The sequence below is a fragment of the Vairimorpha necatrix genome, chromosome 1 (genome assembly GCF_036630325.1).
Source record: "Vairimorpha necatrix chromosome 1, complete sequence".
NCBI lineage: Eukaryota > Fungi > Microsporidia > Nosematidae > Vairimorpha > Vairimorpha necatrix.
The window spans coordinates 1,392,669-1,409,825 of NC_088816.1; the positions used below are offsets into that span (position 1 = coordinate 1,392,669).

At 26.2% G+C, this 17,157-nt stretch overlaps 4 protein-coding genes across 4 annotated transcripts; 2 read left to right on the top strand and 2 right to left on the bottom strand.

Annotated features, from left to right (window-relative positions):
- Positions 1 to 3,424: 3,424 nt before the first annotated feature.
- On the bottom strand, positions 3,425 to 4,750 carry VNE69_01335 (uncharacterized protein; the record flags this gene model as incomplete). Its single annotated transcript, XM_065472471.1, has 1 exon — positions 3,425 to 4,750. One exon carries the CDS (start codon positions 4,748 to 4,750, stop codon positions 3,425 to 3,427), a length of 1,326 nt encoding a protein of 441 aa, XP_065328543.1.
- Positions 4,751 to 13,143: 8,393 nt separating this feature from the next.
- Positions 13,144 to 13,635, top strand: VNE69_01336 (uncharacterized protein; the record flags this gene model as incomplete). Its single annotated transcript, XM_065472472.1, has 1 exon — positions 13,144 to 13,635. One exon carries the CDS (start codon positions 13,144 to 13,146, stop codon positions 13,633 to 13,635), a length of 492 nt encoding a protein of 163 aa, XP_065328544.1.
- An 18-nt stretch (positions 13,636 to 13,653) lies between these two features.
- VNE69_01337 (ATP-dependent RNA helicase (DHX8)) lies at positions 13,654 to 15,405 on the top strand (the record flags this gene model as incomplete). The annotated part of the gene is made up of 1 exon (XM_065472473.1): positions 13,654 to 15,405. The coding sequence occupies one exon, from the start codon at positions 13,654 to 13,656 to the stop codon at positions 15,403 to 15,405; it is 1,752 nt and encodes a 583-aa protein (XP_065328545.1).
- A 203-nt stretch (positions 15,406 to 15,608) lies between these two features.
- Positions 15,609 to 16,535, bottom strand: VNE69_01338 (palmitoyltransferase (PFA3); the record flags this gene model as incomplete). Its single annotated transcript, XM_065472474.1, has 1 exon — positions 15,609 to 16,535. One exon carries the CDS (start codon positions 16,533 to 16,535, stop codon positions 15,609 to 15,611), a length of 927 nt encoding a protein of 308 aa, XP_065328546.1.
- Between the last annotated feature and the right edge of the window lie 622 nt (positions 16,536 to 17,157).

The window sequence follows — 17,157 nt, forward strand, 5'->3', positions numbered from 1 at the left end:
AAGTGTGAGTTTCCATTAAACATATTTATTATTATAGCTGTTAATCAATAAATTATTTTATAGAAGGCCGGTGCAGAATGTTATGCAGAAATTCAATATATTTTTGAAGTTTTTATGTATTTGATTTTATTTAAACTTTTGTGTCTTTCCTACATTTATATTTTCAGCACAAAAAAAAACATTATATATTGTATAATAGTGAATATAGGTCTGATGAGCATAATATATATTTACATTCGACCTTAAAATTGTTCTTTACGCAATTCAAAAGACAAATAAAATGAAGATGTGGAAATGAACAAAATTCTAGCCAATATCAATCCAAAAACATTAAAATCGAGGCTATTTTATGAGTTATGCAATAATTAAATTATTTGTCAGTATATGAAGCACGAAAGTGCTTTTATTGTTTTTCCTTGGTGCTAACAATGAATTGGTATGCCATCGGTGCTCCATCAATGGTCTAAAGCAAGGGTCGGCAACAAAGCACCCGTTTCAATAATTTGGTGCGCCCGTTTTCATTTTTCACATTAATGAGAAATTTTAAAATTTAATATTTCATTTTTTAAAATAAAATTGGTCAAAACATTTTTAATGCTAAATATTGGGAGTACATTATAAGGAGTTGATGTACTTTTCGTTAAGCAAAAAGACCTTTCAACAAAAATTTTCTTACATATGATGATTATAACAATAAAATTATTTATTTCAATTATAAAGTTCTTTAAAATTTATTTTGACAATAATTATTCCATAAAACATGCTAATGCAACATTCAATAAATTTTAAAAATTTATTACAAAATTTTTTTGCCCCTTTATGGAACCTTCAAAAAAAAAAAGAAATTATCAATTCAATAATTCATGGGAAAAAGATTTTTTCTTTATAGAATTTCGAGATAGGTGTGTTTGTTTTTTGTGCAACAAAAGCATTGCAATATGCAAAAAAGTAACTTAGAATGACACTCTAATGGTTTGCATGAAAATATAAATATTGAATACTCAATGAATTCCGAATTGCGAAAAAGTAAGTTAATATCTTTAAAATCAGCAATTGTAAAGCAGCAGAGATGTTTTACAAAGCCAAAAGAGCTCTCAATGGCGGCCACTGTAGCTTCACTAAAAGTTGCACATCTGTTGGCTAAGAAAAAAAAACCCTTTACTAATGCAGAAATTATAAAAAGGCTATGATAACAGCGGCGGATTCTGTTTTTGAAGATTTTGAAAACAAGACAGAAATTTTAAAAGCTATTAATATGTTGCAGTTATCAGCTAAAACTGCATCAAGAAGAATAGAATTAATTACTAATAATTTAGAATCAGAATTAGATAAAGACTTAAGGAATTGTATGTATTTCTCTTTTCAGCTTGATGAATCTACCGATGTAGTTGACACAGCACAACTAATTGTTTCTATAAAAATGGTATTTAATGACTTTTCAACTAAAGAGGAATTTTTGAAAATTCTACCTCTAACTGCTCGTACAACGGGAAAAGACATTTTTTTCTATATTTAAAATTTTATTGTCGATAAAAATATATCACTTTGAAAACTTTCTTTTATTACTACTGATGGTGCACGAGCAATGGTCGGAAAAGAAAACGAATTTATGGTTTATGTACAAAAGATTCTTTGTTTCCAAAGTTTATTTCATATCACTGTATAATTCATCAACAAGTTTTATTTTCAAAAAGTGTTAATTTTAATCATATTTTTTTAATTGTTACTAAAATTATAAATTCAATAAGAGCCAAAGCAACTTAACATAGGCTTTTTAAGCTGCTTATGAAGGAAGAAAAACGCAGATTTTAAAGATTTAGTTCTTCATACAGAAGTGAGATGGCTTAGCTGAGGCAAAGTTCTTAAACACTTTATTAAGCTTTTACCTCAAATAAAGAAATTTACTTCAATGAGAAATGAAACTTATATAGAATTAGAAAACAAAAGTTGGCTATTAGATCTTGGATTGTTAGCGGATTTACCAATGAAATTTAACGAACTAAATTTAAAATTACAACAAAAGAATTCACATATTGCAGATATGATAAGCTTAATTAATTCTTTTGCAAATAAGTTAGAACTTTTTAAAATACATTTAATGAAGAAATCCTTATCTCATTTTCAAAATACTAAGTTAATAATTCAAAAAATAAATATAAGTATGCATGAATTCGATCGTACATAGGCGAAATAGATTTATTACTGATTGAGTTTTCTAATAGATTTCATGATTTTCGATCATTAAAGGAAGTAATATCATTTTTTGTTAATCCTTTTAATGTTTTTGATTCTGATTTACCAGCAAAAATTTCTAATTTTTTTCATATAGTTAACATGGACGACTTAGAAATTGAAATTATTAATTTGAAGAATGATATAGTTTTAAAATCTCATTATTTAGACAAGGACTTTTGGAAATTGGTTTCAGATAATATTTTTTCCATTTTAAGAAAATGTGCACTCAAAATATCTTCATATTATGGAACCACATATAATTGTGAAGCTCTTTTTTCCTATATGACGTATTTAAAATCAAAATATCGAACACAACTTCTGGACAAACATTTAGATAACTGTTTAAGAGCTGCCAATTCATCTTATATTATTAATTATGACCAAATTGCAGATGACATGCAAAATCAAGTTTCTCATTAAAAAGTATTGCTTCTAAGTATTTCTCTACAAGTAGTGGATTTTTGTTATTTCTTCGAGATTTAATCAAAAAAGAATTTAAACCTCTTTTCAAAGTAATTGTGAAGAAATTTGCTATGCATTCTTGTCAAAACAATGTCTATTAAATCTATATAAAACCATTAAATTTATTTTTTTTCGATTCTTTTAATCACTTAAGAAAACTCTTGTAAAAAAATTTAATTATAATTTTCGTTTTAATATAAAAAATTTATACTTGTTAAAGATGCATATCTTTAAAAAGAAACTGAAACGATATCATAATCGTATTATTCGCTACAAAATGTTTTTTTTAAAAAGATTCAGAGCATTTATTTTAATTTTCTTAAATTTTTTTTTGAGCTTAAGCCCGTTTTTTGTTTTAAGATTTTGATATTGCCCATTTCAAACCTTATTCAAAAAGGTTGCCGACCCCTGTTTTAGATAAAATATAAATTAAAAGGTATAAATAGAAATGCTACAAGCTATAAGATAACTAATGAGTATATAATCTCAAAAATAATACTGGGGGTGCTAAACGCGACATCTATTTGTAAAACCAATATTAAAAAAAAATCAAGATGAAATTTATTGTGTAGAATGTCGCAAATTTTAAAGAAATTTTTGTTTATAAATAGTAAACATGGGTTTATCATTAAAAACAACTTTACTAAACAATTATTACAACATATTAGTTGATAGGTTAACACAAAGCTTGTTTATATTTATTAATTATATCAACAAAAAAATTTTATTAAATTTCTTTTATAAAGGGATCTAGTTTTTCTTCAAAATCTACTTGAATCCAATCAGTTTCATATATCTTGCTGTTTTTCATTATGGAAATACAAATCTTTTCAATTTCACAACTACATTGCTGTACGTTTACAATCAAAAACGATACCTGGAATTTATTATCAAATTTCTGAAAATTGAATCCCGCTAAAGAAGTTTTACATTTACATATAATTTTAATATCATCTTTTTCTAGTTGGTTGGCATCTTTAAATTCGATGTTTACTTTTACAAAAGCATACATTTGAATTATATCGTCATAAATAACCATATTTTCATAAAAATTAAATTTATAATCAGGATTCCGACATAGTCTTAATAAATTTACGATGTCTGTAAGAATACCAAACCCTACAGATTTAGTGAATGTATCTCCTCTGTCTTGATGATACCATCGAAGTTTCTCTCTGTTCGAAGCGTTTTTTGTGTAAAACCTTGATAGTTTTAAATGCTTCAAAATTAGAACTAATGAATCCAATACAAACCCGACAAATAATGTCGGTTTTAAATCTCTTTCACTCTTAATAGTTTTCATTGACTCAAAAACTTTTTTATATGTTTCTAAATTATGATTAGCCAATAAAAATTTTTTATCGCTAAATTTAGAATTAAATGTACTCTGGCTCATATTACAAATTTCGTTTATAAATTTTAAAACAATATTATAATTTCTTTGGTCGAGTTTTAGGAAATTATCTCCAATAAGATCTCCAAAAAGTCCATATAACCCATCCATAAAGGGTCTAATACTTATCTTACCACTATAATAAAATATGGAATATGGGTTTAAATAAATTGGAACTACTAAATAATTAAATTTGGAAGAATTTCCAATATTTATAGCTACACTTTTTCCATTTTTCATTATTTTGTTAAGATGATTTTGATTTATAGTATATAAAATTTCTATATCTAAAAATGCAAATTCATTATCTTTTTCTATCTCATTTGTATAGTCTACACCTGGAAGTTTTTTTTCTTTTACTTTTGTCAATTTTATCTTGTACTCAAAACCATCATGTTCATCAGAAGATGAATATGAATAGGTATCCGGCGCGGAATCTTTTAAAAAACAATCATCAACAATTTTTGAAAATATCATTTTTTTCCTATGATATTTTTTATGACTATAAGTAATATTCAAGTCGTACTTTAATTTTTCTTTTTGAGCATTATCGCAAGATGATGCACCTTCCCTTGTAGCATCAGTTGCGGGATCTAAATTAATCCTACTATGTGTAGAAAGGGCGCACAAACATACTTCATAAAAAAGATATAGTTTCATGGGGCGTCCAAGTTTGCATTTATATAATTTTTTTTCGTTGATAAATTGAATTAATACGCATATTAAATGTCTGTCGATGTAGATTTTTAAGTATAAATTTTAATATCTATTGATTGTTCTTGTTCCGGATATAGCAAATCATATAATATAATTATGTCAATTGTTTGTTGGTTTTTTAGAGATTATAGACTATAAAAGTAGTTTTTCATTTTAAATTGGCAATCTTAATAAAGTTGACACAAATTTCAAAACATTTGACATCTAATGTGCTTTGACAGTTTTAAATAAGAAAATTAAAGTTTGATTTTTCTTTCTAAATTTTGTAAATAAGCTATAATTTAATGCAGGATAATAATGTAATATCATAGAATATGAGTTAGAATTACCTAACGCAATGATTTTTGTGATTTTCAATTACACATCAAAAATAGTTCATAAATCATTTTACACATATATTAATTAATATTTGGCATTTAGACAGGAAGTTTTTAATTATTCTATAATTTTTGATATTCTTTTCTATATGTTTATTTTTCATTCATAATCATATAAATTGACTCTTTTACCAGGTAATTTAGCTAAATGCCTGGTAAATTATCATTTTAGCCGAATATTTAATAGAGTAAATTGTATTAGTGCAAAGTTATAATAAATTCACATTTGCATTAAGTCTATAATTCATAAACATAAAATTTTTAAAAGTGGTTATATCTGTAAATTAAGCACTATCTTTCCAATATAAGAGCCTAGCAAACTATCTATTATTACTAGTTTGAATTAAAATAATACAATTATAATACATCGATGTAGTTTGGTTTAAAATTGTTATTTAATTTGATTGTAATTGTACAGACAAAATATTTATTTTTGATTTTTGTAAAATTTTATTGCTAATCACAAGGAACCCCAAAAAACTAAACCCTTAAAAACATTAATAAAAAAGAGCCATAGGAGAATATGTAATTTTATACATTTTTTTAAAAACAAAGCAATGTTTTAAAAAAATTTTAATGCAAGATTACCACAATATAAATTTGTATAACCTAATAAATTTATATCAAATAATTGTGTATTTATTTTTTTTCTTAAGGTTAAATTTTTTTGTATTAATCAAAAAATAAGACCCACAGTAAAAATTTAATAATGAAAAGGAAAATTTTGTTCAATAAAAATACTGATCAACTCAATTTTTTTGTAGACGTGATTGGAATTGTAAACATGGCTTCGACATTTTAAATCGTTATATATGTATACTCTAAACTAACAACTTTTTATCAATTAAAATTGTCTCAAAGCATTATGGTATACAAAATTTTGTAAGATTAAAATACGTCACGACAAAATAAAAAACCTTTATATATAATAAACAATTTACTATCGTTAAAGTTAAAATTGACACATAGAAGCAAGCAATATAAAATTATATATCCTTGCAATAATAGTCGATATTAATAGATTTAATGTTGATACATTAAAATAACACAAGGTCATGACGTTTGTATAGTATACTTTTGTAAATATTAAAACTTAACAAATACGTATTGTGTTATTTATTGGCAGATAGAACCTAAACTATAACACATAACGAATGTCATGTGCTAATTTTTTGTACCAATTACTTAAAAAAATACGTAAATGTAATAATTAGGGATCTATACTTATTACAATGTAGATCATACTAGATTTTAGATATTTAAAGAAGTGCATTTACGAACATGATAGACAATGATTGGGTGGAGATAAAACTGAAAATCAGATAGATAACAATTCTTTTTCGTATAACTATCCATTTTTAAACGGGTTGCTTTAAGAGATTATCATAAGGATTCATTTGAATAACCTTTTAAAATTAAATATAATTATAAAGTTTATACGGCTTTTGGGTTCCATCAGAAAAAGAAGCTGTTTTAAAATTACAGATATTTTTTTCTTCTTCATCCATTTGCCTTTAAAGATAAGACTTTCTTTTATTTGCTAAAGAAGAAATTTTTTTTTGCACTATTATAAAAAACATAATTGTAAAAATATATACTATTTAAGAGAACTTAGAATCTCGGGTGATCTGATACTTAATACACTATATTATATATATATATATATACAAAAACTTTTATTTAATATTATTAATATTTCACACATTTTTGTACTCTTGACCCGTCTTCTTTTCTTTTATAACTTACGATATTAAATTTTGAATGTAATAAACAAATGCGAATTGGCTATTTTTTAACCAAATCGAATAAAAAGAACATGACAAGATACCGGAAATCGAAAATTCTATGGATCAAGATTCTTATAAATATTTGATCAATAGATATTATATATACGGCTTGCATATAGATTTTATAATAAAAATATAACTGATTATCGGATTTTTATTTTTTTAAAATTAATTTTTTGCAATATTAACAAATTTTTAAATGTAAATCGAGATATTCGACCATAATCAGTAACTATTGCTTGAAAGATGAAGTAAAAGGACACAATAACAAAATAATTTTTTTTCAATTAATACTATAGTATAAAATTAATTTTTAAAATCCTAATATTTATTGATAATTTTCATAATTTTTTCATCATTATCTATAAAAACAAATTTTATTTTTAATAGCTTTTTGGCGGTTATAACGTAATATGATATACAAAAAAATATGGTATCCAAAATTGTTATTGTAGTTGTAAAAGGTAAGCTATGATAAAAATATGACGATTGGGCTATGTTTTTGATTAAGTGAATAAGAATTATTGTTTTGATTTAATTTTTTTATATCGATATAGGTTGACTCTTGTCCAAACAAAGCATATTAAAGTTGTAAACTTTTATTATTTGTTGGTTTATTTAAGCAAAAACATTAGAAATTTAACTGAATTAATATTTTCTAAATAGACATATTATAAAATTTTACATTTTTTATAGAGGCTAGAATATTATTATTTTCGTAATCATAAAATTTTTTATAAATAAAAAAAATTATCTATATCCCTGCTAGATGTTTTCCTTTGTCTCATTATTTGTTTATAAAATTTTAAATAATATAGCTAAATCACTGAATTTAGATTAAGTAAGAACTATACAATGTTTAGAAACATAATTTTCGCTGATCCAGAAAATTATAGTAACAATGAAAATATTACTTCAATTAAATCATCGAAAATAACAAGTATTTTACTTCCTTCGTAATTGAAAAACTACATTGTCTTTTAAAATTAAGAGATCCTGAGGCAAAATTACAGTCTTTCAAAGATAACAATGACAAGCATAAAATTACAAGAAAAAATAAAACAGCCTGAAATTTTTCATCGGACCTTAAATTGGGGATCGGGGGCGAGCTTTCTCTAAATGTTAATACTATTAGTAGAAAAGGTCTCGATTTATTGATTGAAATTGCTTATAAGAGTAAACTACTATATCATTCCGCATTATACATTAATTTCTAGTACAACATCTCAAGCTCGATGAGATTAAGCAAATTATTGTAGAATATATATGTTGTAAAAAAGAAAAAATTAAATTGTAATTTTATTTTAGGAAGGTAGCCTTGGCCTTGAAAAAATTATTGATGATGTAGATACAAGCTTTAACATTGAGGTATAAAATAACACTTTTACCGAAGATCAAAATAAAATATTGAAGAAAATAAACGTTCCGAAATAGTAGAAACCAACATTGCCAGGCATGATAAAAACGAGATATCAAATATAAAAAGAAAAAGGTATGTTTTTGAATTCGGATATCAATAAAACCAATAACGACATGTCAAATAAAAATCACGAACAACAAGAAAATATGCTTTTTTTTGAAAAAGAGAGCATAAATAGGCTAGAAAACCAATTAAACATGTATAAAAACACCAGATTTATCAAGAATGTCGATTTTAAAAATTTCGTTATTACATTTAATTTAAATATAAATACAATGATGCCTCCAGGTCTTATTTCATTTATCACGACTCATCAGCCTGCTAAAAATTTACTTTTGAATTAAAATAAATAGTTACTATTTTTTTTTATTTTTTATACCAGTGAGTATTTTATATTTGTTTTTAACTTGTTTAAATGTAGATATAAAAAAACCATTTCTTAGATAACTTTTTTTGCAGAAGGGGTTAAAGATTATGAATATCAACTGTCTAATGTATCGTTCATGTTTATGAATGACTTTTTTTCAATACCAGTTAAGTAATAAAAGTTTTTTTTTGCTCAAAAAACATAATTTTCACTTCTTATTTAATTTTCCGAGAAAGAAAATTTTAATTTAATGAGAATTTAAAAATATATATTTTTTAAAATGCAATGCAGTATAAGCATTCTTCATTCTAATGCAAATTGTCTCTAAAATAATTTTATATAAGAAAATTATTTAATTAAAAATAAAAATTTTCGTTTGTTTTTTCTTGCAAAAAAGACACAGGTTAAGATCTTGCTTTGCCCCGCTGAGACTTTAAAATTTAATTTATTAAGTAGTAGGTACGATTATTACTCTCGAAATTGCCGTTGTGATAAGCTCAGACGTATTTAATGGTATATCACTTAAAGTTAGGCGCTACTTCATTTTCTTACCCCCCCCATAAAAAAAACATTAATAAAAAGATACAAAATCCTGTTATTTAACAAATCTAAACATTTTTTTCTTAAGCGGGGCAAGAAAATGAAGTTAAGGTATTTTTTGTCGATTTGAGAATTTTTAAATGCTTCCTGCAGATTCCTCATCAAGGGGTTAAAAATTTTAAATTTTTTAACCCCTTGATGAGGAATCTGCAGGAAGCTATTCGAGAGCTAAATATCTGCGAAGATGCGGGCTTTAGGAACAATGAAGCAGCAGTTGATTTTTTTAGATATTGGTCTTCTAAAAAGATCGATTGCTTTCAGACATTGTTCGAGATCAGAACGAACTGTTTTTATGAACATTAGTGGATGTTCCGGCTACATTGACGGTAAAGCTTATCGTTGTGTTAATAAAAAGTGTAGTTCGAAGAGCTCACTTAAAAATGGTACGACATTTAAAGGAATAAGCGTTCCATTTCACAAAATCCTAGAGCATTCTATTGCTGGGTATTTAATTATACTACTTACCAAGCAATAGATCTTTGCAAAATATCTAAAAAATCATATATTAAAATCAAGGATACAGTGATGGAAACCATTGCCTCTAAAAGCGATGATGGCTACCACATTGGAGGAACTTCTGTTCGTGTACAATTTGTTGAAACCGCCATATGCAACGGGTTGATTGTATTTAATCCTTCTTCAACTTTGGATTCAATGCCTGGAATTCGATGGATTATAAGCGGCATAGTAGAAGGTAATTGTGGAGAATTTGTTCTTGAATTGCTACCGAATCGACAATCTAGTACTATTGAAGACTTTTTTTAGACGCAGAGTAAAACGTGGTTCCATTATAATTATTGATGGATACCCTCCAGCCTCTAGAAATTTTGGGAGTGAACATTACATAGTAAATCATTCGCTTGGATTTATAAATGCAGAAGGAGACCACACAAATAATATAGAAAATTTGTGGTCCCATTTAAAGAACGAATATAGATCGAGAAGTGGGCTTAAAAGTCCTAGGATTAATTTATTTTTATTAGAATTTGCTTGGAAAAAAAGAAATATCATGTTTTCTAATAATGATGACCATAGGTGTGCTTATAAAAAATTTTAGAACTTTGTAGGTTGGAATAAATAAAATTTCTTCTAAATAATTTTTTTCTAGGGGGGGCAAGAAAATGAAGTAGCGCCCAAATTTAGATCCACATCAAATATAATTAAGGGCTTAGTTTTTATAACCAAAGAGAGACATTATCGTACTATCTCATAGACTCTACAAATATCTCCATCAAACACATGCTTCCTGCAAAACGCTACATCAGCAATCTCGCATTATATTGGCTATATTGTTCACTTGGCTCACAAGTTTTGTCCAGCGTAATACACAATTAATAAAAAGTGTACGATACATTTCTGTTCTACTTCGTCTAAATCCTTTAAGCTCGAAGAATGACTCTCCAGATTGCACCAAATACGGGCTTTATATGACTCATACAGTACTTTACGTGCAATAATATTTTTATACATACATTAGTTACTGTTAAATGGCATTTCCCAGCCGATGCACATCGTGAAAGTGTTTCGCTTGATTCAATATTACGATAAAAAAGACAGATCAATATGAGAAGGCTTTTTAGTGCCCGTATCAATCAAATCGAGACTTTTCTAACTGCTATGCTACGAGCATCTTTTTTTGGTTTTAATTTTAGACGCCATAGAAGGTAAGTAGACAATATAAACTAAAAAATAACTCCCCCACTAAACTCTTTTACGGTATTTACTATAGAACGTGAATTCAACAATCAAAAAAAAATATATTGCAGGGCTGCAGCATAGAAAGCTATCTAAAATTAAACAACTAATCTTTTTTTTAATTTGAGAACTTTTTAGCATTGTTTTAGACATCACTAAGAAGTTAAGTTCTGTCAAACACCACCATTCAGACCTCGCTCTTGTTCATTTCTACTTATAAGAGTGTCCGACGAGATGACTCCAGAGACCTCTAAATGTCGCCAATTGAATAGAACTTATAATTTGCCGGAGATTTTATATATTTTTCTACTTCGTGATATACTAGATTCTGCCGTCCTATGTATGCAATTATAGGTATATTAAAGCTCTTTTTTAAAGCTAGTTTTTACTTGGTTTTTTAATTTTTCACTAAAGGTTGTCAATCAACATTAAATTTACATTTAAGAATTTTTTTAGCATGAAAAATTTTATTGGAGTAAATACTAATTTATATTTTGTTCACAAACAATGCTATTGTAATTTATAAGTAAATATAGACACTGAGTAATATTAACTTGTAAAATTAAAGCATTAAACCATGAATTATATTATTCCGTTGGAAATATCAAGTTTATCTAGTATTATCTCTCATACATTATTCATTGATACTTTTGCAGCGATTATAAAAATATGTCTTAATTATCAAAATTCATTGGACACTCAGTACAAGAGATCATAGAAAATGATCGTGCTGAAATAAGAGTAGATACGAGAATATCCACTAATATAAAGGTAACCCATAATAAGCCTGATATTCTTGTTTTTGACAAGAAGAAGAAAGAAATTTTAATAGTTGAAGTTGGTATAACCAACCAGGATCGACTTACTATAGTTGAGAATGAAATTTTAAGAAAATATGACCTTCTTGCAAATGAACTGGGACTAATACATAAATCCCAGACAAGAATAGTTCCTTATGTAATGACATGGGATGGAGTGGTGACCAAATATCACAGAAAGTACATCAGGGAGCTAGAAATCCAACCCTACCTGGAAGCATATATCCAGTCTATTTTGATGAAGTAGACTTCAGGGTCCATCTCTTTGGAACGACGACGAGGATACGATCAGGAGGATGCAGGAGAAGAAGAAGTGGCTAGAGCTGTAAGCGCACTAGCGAATATGGTGACTGTTAAAGAAGTGGTGTCGGCAAAGGGGAATGAAGCTGCTAAAGTGAAGTTGGAAAACATTAATAATTCCACAGAAACCAAAGTCTGTGAAGAGCTGAATCCCATGAGCGATACCGGGGAAAGCTGTGCTATGAACATCTAATCTTAATGATAAATTAACTCAATAAATCTTTTATAATTATCAAAATTCAATATAAAAGTCATTCGTAAAATATGTTATGACAATTGCTTTTAGATCATATATATAAAAGAATTTTATTTGGTTTTTTACCCCTCTTTTTTGTGGTTTTGTATAATCTAAACTTCTTATTTAATGCTTATTATGTTATTAGAATATCGTTTTTGGATTCAATGTTTTAATATAATAATTGTGAGTGCGTATATTATATATTAATGCATTTTTATTTTTATTATTATTTTTATAAAACTCAGTTTCAAAATATCGTCAGAATCGTTTTTTAGAATTTATTTAACCCTTCTAGAAAAAATTCACAAAAATATTAACCAAAGAAAAAGTTGAATATAAGTGTCAAAAGCCGAGCTTTAAGAGTTTTGAACATATCTCATTGAGATTCATAAGTGTTTTTAACTTCATTTTACTCTTTAAATGTTCATAAAAAGTGTTTTTTAAAATATAAATCTCCTTTTCTTTATCATGCCAAATATGGAAACTCAATAAATAAAGTAAAAATAAATGCCACGAACAATATATCAATCCCGTTTTCAAAACGGGAAAGCATACGCTAGTCTCAAAATATTATTTTTTTCAAATTTAATAAAACTCATAAATTCTATTCCATATCTAATATACTTATGTATTGTTAAATATTTAAATGTATTGTTTTTATGCCTCTTTTCTTAATATTTTGTTTTTTATTTTTTTATGCATTTTTTTCTTAAAAATTTTGTCTTTTATTTTTTATGCATGAATTCATTTTTTCTACTAAAACTTATAAAATCACTGCCTATTTAAAAAACTCAACTAATTCAAATATCACAATTCATCAATGTCTAGAAATAAAAAGTAAAATTGCGCTTCCTGAACTTAAAGGCTTTAAGAATTCGGGAAATTTATATTTCCCGAATTCAGTTCTTAAAAATTCAGATAATCAAATTTTTGCATTAGTTATTGATTTTTGTAAAGAAAAAAATATTAGAAAAATTTTTAATAAAATTTTGCCCAGTGTTTTTGATATGAAATATATTAAAGATAAGAATAGGGAGTATTTTCTTTATATAAATAGATATTTAATTATAAAAATGGCTAAGAATATTTTAGGAGATGAAGAAATAATAAAAGAGACATGGAAAATGTTATGTAAAAATAATAATAATATCTCATTTGTAGATTTCTCAGATGATATTTTTGAAAATGAGATTGTTCTTAAATCAGATGATTTGATAGATTTTTAGATTCATTCCCCTCATAAAATGTCTAAATTTTATAAGTACAATTTATTAATAGAAAAATATTCTCAAAACATCTTAGAATGTATTAATTCATCAAAATACACTTTAATAAAAGGACCAACAGGATGTGGTAAATCTACTTATATTCCACTTTTATTGAATAATAAAAATATTGCTATAATTCAACCAAGAAGAATAGCAGTGACTTCTTTGCATTCGACTTTGTCGAATGTCACAGAAAACGTAGGCTATAAAATGAGATTTAACAAGAAAATAAGTAAAAATGACAAAATAGTAATTTACACGGACGGGGCATTTTTAAATGACGTGTTTGAGACTGAATACGATTACATTATAGTAGATGAAGTACATGAAAGATCAGTCCGGACTGATGTACTACTTTGTTTGTTAAAACAAACAAAGTCTAAAGTAATACTCATGAGTGCGACAGTCGACACATGTAAAATTCAGAAATATTTCAATGCAAGCGTATTTGAGATACCAGGGGAATCTTTCCCCTGTGAAATAATTTATTCTGAGACACCTGTGGCCGATTATATTTTAGAGTCATACACGATTATTAAAGAAATCATAATGAATAATAGTCAAACTAAAAATGCTTATAATAATAAAAACGATTTAAGTTGGTTAGAAAAATCAAAAATATCTTTTGAAAATAATAAAGACATTTTGGTCTTTTTGACTGGTGAAGAAGACATCAATGAACTCGCGACTTTATTAAAGAAAATTCTCGGCATAAAAATATTAAAAATTTACTCAAGTCTCAGTGACGAAGAACAGACGAAAATTTATGAAAAATCAAATCTAAGAAAAATAATTCTAAGTACAAATATTTGTGAAACTTCTCTAACTATTCCAGGAATAAAATATGTCATAGACACAGGACTAGTAAAAAATAAAATTTATGATGGCATAAATTATTTCGGAATACTTCAAATTTCTAAAGAATCGGCCGACCAAAGACTAGGACGATGTAACAGAACTGGACCAGGTATTTGTTACAGACTTTACACAGAAAAAACATACAAAAATTTCCAAAATTTGATTCCTGAAATCTGCGTCGCAGATTTGTCAAGGCCCATTTTGCAACTCATCCAAAGAAAAATCAACATTTTCAAATTTGACTTTCTAGATTTCCCAACTCAAAAAAACGTGGAAAGATCTTTAAAATTTTTATTTAATAAAAATTTAATAAATGAAAACTTACAAATTACTAAACATGGAAATAGAATTCTGAGTTATCCTTTAGAAATCCATTTAAGTTGTTTTTATGATGATTGTTTAAATAATAATTTAGGTATGTATGGGTCTATTCTTGTCTCATTAATAAGTATAGATAATTATAATTTTATAAGAAATATTAATACAGATAAATTAGTTTATAAATCAGATATAAAATATCTGGTAGATTTATTTAATGAATTTATAAATTCAAAAAATAAAAAAGATTTTTGCAAATTGAAAGATGTTTCCTTGAAAAATCTTGAGAAAGCGCATAAAATTTATAAAAGTTTAAATAAAAATAAAAAAGGAGATTTTGAATTATTAGAAAAAATATTTAGTAAATCTTTTGAGCATAATTTGTCTATAAAAGAAGAAGATGGGGCTTATAGACATTTAGGAACCAATAAGAAGGTTTATATTCATCCTTCTAGTTATTTATTTAAGAGAAATGAGAAAAAGATAGTATTTGTAGATTCATTGTGTACTACGAAAGAGTATGTTAGAATAGTAAGCAAATACATAAAATAAACATAAATAAATAAATTAATTTTATATAAATTTATAAAATAAAATATTTGATTATGCTATATAAATTAATATGTCACAATTTTATTTCACGTAAAATTAATATGTCAAATACAATTTTACTTATTTGATTTTGCATAAATATAAAACAAACAAATTTGATACAAACAAATTCGCAATACTATAAATTGCATAAAATATTTTTTTTATTTATTCACGTATTCCATTTCTAAATCTGTGTAGTTTTTAGGGAAAGAGGTCCCATCTCCTATAGAAGACATTGTGGGTTTAATCCAGTCAAAATATTTATACCCAAATACTTGTATCCAGTTTTCTTTAGTAGATAAATTATATGGATTTAATACTTTTCTATTATTACTATTCGTATAATTAGTAATAGCCCCTTCTTGGAATATGTGGACATACCTGTGATCTCCCATAATGTAAGAATTTAATGCTCTAAATTCCACTAGTGTCTCATTATTCGAAATTGTTCTTGTGTGAAAAACGAATATAAATAAAATTATCAGCATAAACACAGATATTAAAGAAATAGAGACGATATAATTTACCCTTAAGGAAGTCATCAAATTTTTCCTTAATTGCATTGAGGTTACTAAAATGAAGAACAAAGAAGTGCACATGTTCAAAAAGAGAAATTGATAATAAAACTTGTAGTTATGAAACCCAATACAAGTGTCTAGAAATATACAATGATGATCAAATTTGAGATAGCATCTGTTACAAATCGAACAATGATGTGCCCTTGGTGGTTTATAAGTTTTACAAATATGACAGTTTTTAAGTTTCTGCATATTTTTGACTAAAATGTCTTCTTCTAGAAATAAGTTGATACCTTCCAAATCTAATTTACGATCTCCTTCAGTAATGACAGGAAATAATTCTAATGTGCTGTATCCTTCATTAATTAATAATTTCATATAAAATATTACCTTTGTAGTGGCAAGTAAATGATAGAAGAAAAATATGAGCAAAGTTTCCCACCCATCGAATTTTTTTTGTTCTAAACAATAGAGACCCACTAAAACGAAGTAAGCGTAAAGTTGTAGCATTGGGTATATTGTAAATTGGATTACTCTAATAATATCTTTAAAGAATAGTGAACAATCCATGGGGTATAAAAAACAATAAGCGAGATGATACCAAACAGATCAAAAAGTAAACACAAAATACCTAAGTAGTAACAAGAAAGAAATGAAATAATACAACGAAATTATAAAGCAGAAAACTGCATGGGTATAGAATAAAAAATCATATAAACAAAATTAAAACAAATTATAGAAAAAAAATGAAAGAGCTGTAAAAAATAGAAATCTTAAAACAAATGAAAAAAAATATCTAAAAAGCAATTTAAAAGAAGAAAAAGAACATAGAAACAAATTGAAAAGATAAGAAACTTTTATTTATCATTAATTTATTAAGCCCGCGTGACAAACTTAAAGACAAACACCGAGATAAACAACTTAACTAGAAATATTATAGTCATTTATACGTATTTTTGAAAAAAAATATTTGTCCCATGTATAAAATTAAGAAATATGATCTTCTTGTTAAAATACTGTAAAGTGATAATTTGAGTATAATCATCGACAAGCAAGTAAGGTATAGGCTAAAAAATAAGTCGAAAAGGTTTCTTTTTGTAGATAATATAGTCTTCTTAGGGATATTACTGGCTTGCACAAACTAACTTTAGTAGAAAGTATGCCACAGTCTATATGAATTACGAAAATTGAC